This window comes from Alosa pseudoharengus, unplaced genomic scaffold (genome assembly GCF_046254945.1).
Source record: "Alosa pseudoharengus isolate Yale_2024_CS ecotype anadromous, Long Island Sound unplaced genomic scaffold, YU_APseudo_1.1 YU_APseudo_1.1_scf_19, whole genome shotgun sequence".
Taxonomy (NCBI): domain Eukaryota; kingdom Metazoa; phylum Chordata; class Actinopteri; order Clupeiformes; family Clupeidae; genus Alosa; species Alosa pseudoharengus.
The window spans coordinates 20,493,885-20,498,884 of record NW_027468657.1 but is presented as its reverse complement, the minus strand read 5'-3'; the positions used below and the strand labels follow the sequence as shown (position 1 = coordinate 20,498,884).

At 47.3% G+C, this 5,000-nt stretch overlaps 1 protein-coding gene across 6 annotated transcripts in view; it reads left to right on the top strand.

Moving 5' to 3' along the window:
* shf (Src homology 2 domain containing F) overlaps positions 1-5,000 on the top strand; it is a 125,635-nt gene that overhangs the window by 101,699 nt on the left and 18,936 nt on the right. For 3 of the 6 annotated variants that reach the window (XR_012988295.1, XM_076291968.1, XM_076291967.1), the window contains one exon: positions 786-941. The exons of 2 other annotated variants lie outside the window; for them this stretch is intronic. Coding sequence is in view for 3 of the 4 variants with exons in the window: in XM_076291968.1 (XP_076148083.1) it covers positions 786-941 (156 nt within the window). In the remaining variant the exon portion in view is untranslated. The remainder of the gene's footprint in view (positions 1-785; positions 942-5,000) is intronic. One more of the 6 variants, XM_076291969.1, reaches the window with a different exon arrangement.

The following is a 5,000-nucleotide window of genomic DNA, read 5'->3' as shown; positions in this document are numbered from 1 at the left end:
CCTCGCTTTTTCCTCCCCCCCCCCCCCCTCTCTCTCTCTCTCTCTCTCTCTCTCTCTCTCTCTCTCTCTCTCTCTCTCTCTCTCTCTCTCTCTCTCTCTCTCTCTCTCTCTCTCTCTCTCTCTGAGTTGAGTGTATGGTCTCCTGAGTCTGCTCTGCCTGCTGGCTCATCTGCTGCAGTTAAAAGCACCTGCCCTCCTCTCTGTAAAGTAACACCTCATAAACGGATCAGAGAAAAGTACCGTTGGAGTGAAGAGGAGCGGAGAGGGGGGGGGGGGGTGGCAGAGAGCAGGGTGTTGAGAACTAATCAAACATGGCTTCTTTTCATGGTGTCCAGTCTTGGCCTGGTCCTGTCCTCTTCCTCCCATAGCTGCTGTTGCCATGGGTGACCTGGGAAGATTCTAGAACACCTTGCCTGTCTTTAAACTTTTTCCTGACTGTTGTTCTGTCTCTTAATCTGCTTCTTTGTTTTTTCTTCTTCCCTGTTCTTCCCCCTGATCCCTTTCTCCTCCTCCTCCTCCTCTCTCTCTCTCTCTCTCTCTCTCTCTCTCTCTCTCTCTCTCTCTCTCTCTCTCTCTCTCTCTTTCATCTTATCATTCTCTCATTTCTTCTCATTCTTATGGTCATCATTTTCTGAATCTCGGTCTGTCTTTCTCTTCTCCTTTTGCGCTCTCTCGCTTTCTCTCTCTCTCTTTCTTTCTCCTTCTCTCTCTCTCTCCTCTTTCTCACCTGTTCTTTCTCACCCCCCCCCCCCCTCTCCTCCTCTGATGCCCCCGTGTGCCTGCAGTAGAGATTAAAGTGATTAAAGACCTGCCCTGGCCCCCGCCCGTGGGCCAGCTGGACTCTGCCCCCCCTCTGGCTGAGGCCGTCGAGCCCTCGCCCCCCTCCCAGTCCATCCAGCCCCCACCAGCCGGACAGATGACCTGTGAGCAGCTTCATCATGGTGGGTGACCTCAATAGTGTCCCCCCCCCCCCCAACACACACACACACACACACACACACACACACAGACACTCACACACACACACACACACGCAAACATACACACACACACCGTCCGTATGTCCGTCCATCCAACCCCCAGCCCAGTACTGCCAGTGATACACCCAGTTTGCTTTGTGTCTACTCTCTGCCTGTTGCATGTAGTAGCATTGTAGCATGTACTGTGGAACTTAAAAGTTCTCAGACGCTGTGCCTGAGTTCTGCTGCGGACCCAGTTGTATATGATTTGAAAATAGTGAAGTATAGTAATGACATCGTACTTATGTAGTAGTTTCAGTGAATACATACAATTCCTACTAGTCATTCCTACTACCATTTACATTATATTTACATGTATTCATTTAGCAGACACTTTTATCCAAAGAGACTTACAAAATGAGTAATAACATTCAAGCTATTTTATCTAACAGAATGTCCATCCCAGGGTTAGTAGTTACAGCTAACACACTTCTTCTAGCAGAATGTACATCCTCACTTCTATTGGACAGTAGGGAGTAAGTGTGTAACCGTGTGTTCTACACAGTGTGTTGTACACAGTCTGTTTCTCATTAAGTACCGTTGTATTTGATGTCATAATAGTGTGGTAGCAATACGCTGTTGTAATGTCCATCTGTGCCCATCCCACTGCAGTCCCACCACTGGGTCCCATCCTTACCCCACCCATGAGTCCCATCCTTACCCCACCCATGTGTCACATCCTTACCCCACCCATGAGTCCCCTGTCCACTCCACCCATTTGTCCACCCACCCATGAGTCCCCTGTCCACTCCACCCATGTGTCCACCCACCCATGAGTCCCCTGTCCACCCATCCATGAGTCCCCTGTCCACCCCACCCATGTGTGTGTGATTGTGATTGGTCTGGGACAGTAGAGGAGACATGCATCATTATCAGTTACATGACTGTGTGCATGGATACTCCACACTGCCTCTGTGCTGACAATGAGGGACAGAACAAGCAGCTTGTTAAAGTCTCTTACTCTTTCGTTTTCACATTATCACTCGTTTTCACATTATCACTTTCTCTCTTTTCTCAGTCTCTAATCACTCAGTCCTCTTTGTTTGGTCCTTTGGGCTTTGCATTCTCACTTTTATGCACATCTCTCTCTCTCTCTCTCTCTCTCTCTCTCTCTCTCTCTCAAATTCAAAGTTGCTTTATTAGCATGACTGTATTTGAACAGTTTTGTCAAAGCTATTGTTACATACAATACAACATAACATCGCTCTCTCCCTCTCTCTCAATCTCTCTCTCTCTCTCTTTCTCTCTCTCTCTCTGTGTTTCTCTCTCTCTCTGCCTGCCTTTACACCACTCTGTCTTATTCATCACTAAATGACTCCTCCTAGTCTATTCAGCAGAGCTTATGGAGCATGTAACAGTATGGCTAGAAGTCGTGCCTCGCTAACCATGCTATGTGCATATGTCCTGATTAAGTTTACGGCATGCATATTTAGATGAGATGAGAACCGCTGTGCCTGGTCAGCAGTCACACACACACACACACACACACACACACACACACACATAGACACACACACACACACACACCTAGTTCACTTGGAGCTGGAAAGCACCAAGCCAGCATCATCTGTGAGAAGACGGGATCGTTAGGTTTAATTGGGCCTGTCTTGGCATCTGTCCCTTTATGGTCCTCACTGCCCCAGGAGTGGCCATTTTAGGAATGTCCGGGAGCACATGCAGGGAAGGGTCAGGTGCAAGTTCAGAGGTCTGACAGAGAGATGCATCTGGTGTTCCCGGAGGGGTCTGTGGGGCACACACACAGAGACACACACACACACACACACACACACACACACACACACACACACATACACACACACTTAGGGCTATATTTTGGGGCACCAGCGCATGGCGTACAGTTCGTTTTTCAGTCGCGCAAAGTTGAATTCGGTATTTTGCACCTTTATTTTTTAAGCATTGCGCCCAGGGGTGTGGCAATTAACAACCTAGGGCGGGCCCTGGCGCGTTGTCTAAAAATCGCTATCATACACCACCTAAACCTGGTCAGAAGTCAATGGCGAGTTGTTCATATGCTATTTTAAGAGCGCATGTCAACAGTCATATTGGCAGGTGCACGCACCATCCTTCTATCATTCATGAACGCACACCAGCGCACGTCCATGCAAAGCATTACAAATTGCACGATTACAATGGTAAACATAATTAGAATAAAGATATTACGAAATACTGTACATCTCATGATGAGTAGTTATTCACCATCATTTGCAAATTGGTAATGACGGTTAAAAGTGATTAGGGGAGAGGCGAGAGACACGTATGGAGCAGAGCTGAAGAAGCACTGTCACGAGATATAAGCAACTCCTCTGCAGGATAAATGTTGTTTTATTCAGTCATTTGAGCAACATTAGGGTAAGTGTTGCTTTTTCCAGCCTATGTTTTCGATGGTAACCCATTGTCAGTCAATAGTGAAAGTAACTGCATATAACTGTCTTGTCGTTGACTGACTCCTTGGTGAAGTTAGTTTCACTTTGCCAATGAGTTCAAATAATAGACGAGTGCAAATGCGTGAAGGCTATGCTAGGTTTTAGTAAAGCATGGTTTAAGAATGACTATTCCATACGCTCTCGCAAGCAGCCTCCTTCAAATGCGCCGTTGAATGTCAAAATACCAATGCATTTATTTGACATATCGCGCGTTGCGCCGTTAAAGGGAATGACAGATGTCATTCTCATTGGTTTAAAATGATGTTACGCCCCAAACACACCCATATGACTGATTAAAAGACCTAGGAACACTTTGTTACGCCATGCGCTCCACTTTTGATGACGAAAACCCTCCCAATGTGAACTGGACATCCTACTAAATTTGAATAGACTTTTGACGAGTGACGATGCACTTTAGAATGTCATGATAGGGCCCTTAGAGATACACACACACACACACACACACACACAATTAGACACACACAGACACACTTAGACACACACAGACACAATCACACACATCCATAAAGACACATACAGACACACACACACGCACGCACACACACATGCGCGCACACAGACACACTTAGACACAGTTACACACATCAATAAAGACACAGACAGACACAGTCACAAATACAGATAGGCACACACACACACACACACACACACACACACTCTCTACAGGTCAGACTTGATTTTGTCTTTGGTTTGTTGGTTTGTTGGTTTTTGGGTCACTAAGGGCTCCATCTTGCTGCGGCTTCCCATTAGCCAGTAATTGCCCTGGAGAGAGGAGAGGAGAGAAAGGAGAGGGGAGAGAGGGAAGAAAGGAAAGAGAGAGAGAGGAGGAAGAAGAGAGAGGACAAGAGGGGAGAGGGAGGATAGGAGGGGAAAGGGAAGAGAGGAAGAGAGAGTGAAGAGAGGAGAGGGGAGAAAAGAGGGGAGCCACATGGCGCAGATGCAGAGCTAGTAGCCCTCTCTGACCTGTCTGAGCTCACGCTTCCACCCTCTCTCTTCCGCACTCTCTCTCTCTCTCTATCTCTCCCTCTCTCTCTCTCTCTCTCTCTCTCTCTCTCTCTCTCTCTCTGTGTGCTCATAGCCAAAGGGCTGCTCTGTCTTTCTACTGCGCTCTTAAGAGAGACACAGAAAGAGTGTGCGTTTGTTCATATGCATTCTGTTTGTTTGTGTGTGTGTGTGTGTGTGTGTGTGTGGGTGTGTGTGTTGGTGTGTGTGTGTTTGTGTCTGTCGGTCTCTCTGTCTGTCCGACTGTTTGTCTGTCTGTGTCTGGAGATGGACCAGATAGAAAGGAGGTGGTTTGTGTTTTGCCATGCACAGCTGTACACTTACATTTGGTTTGCATTGGGGTGTGTGTGTGTGTGTGTGTGTGTGTGTGTGTGAGAGAGAGAGAGAGAGAGAGATTTATGAGCTGTAACTCGATGGGCAAGTATCGTGTTCTACTTGGCTGGTGTGTGTAAATCTGAGTGTGTCGGCCGGCTGAAAACTGAGCCCCTCTCTGTCTGAGTAGGCTCTCTGAGGT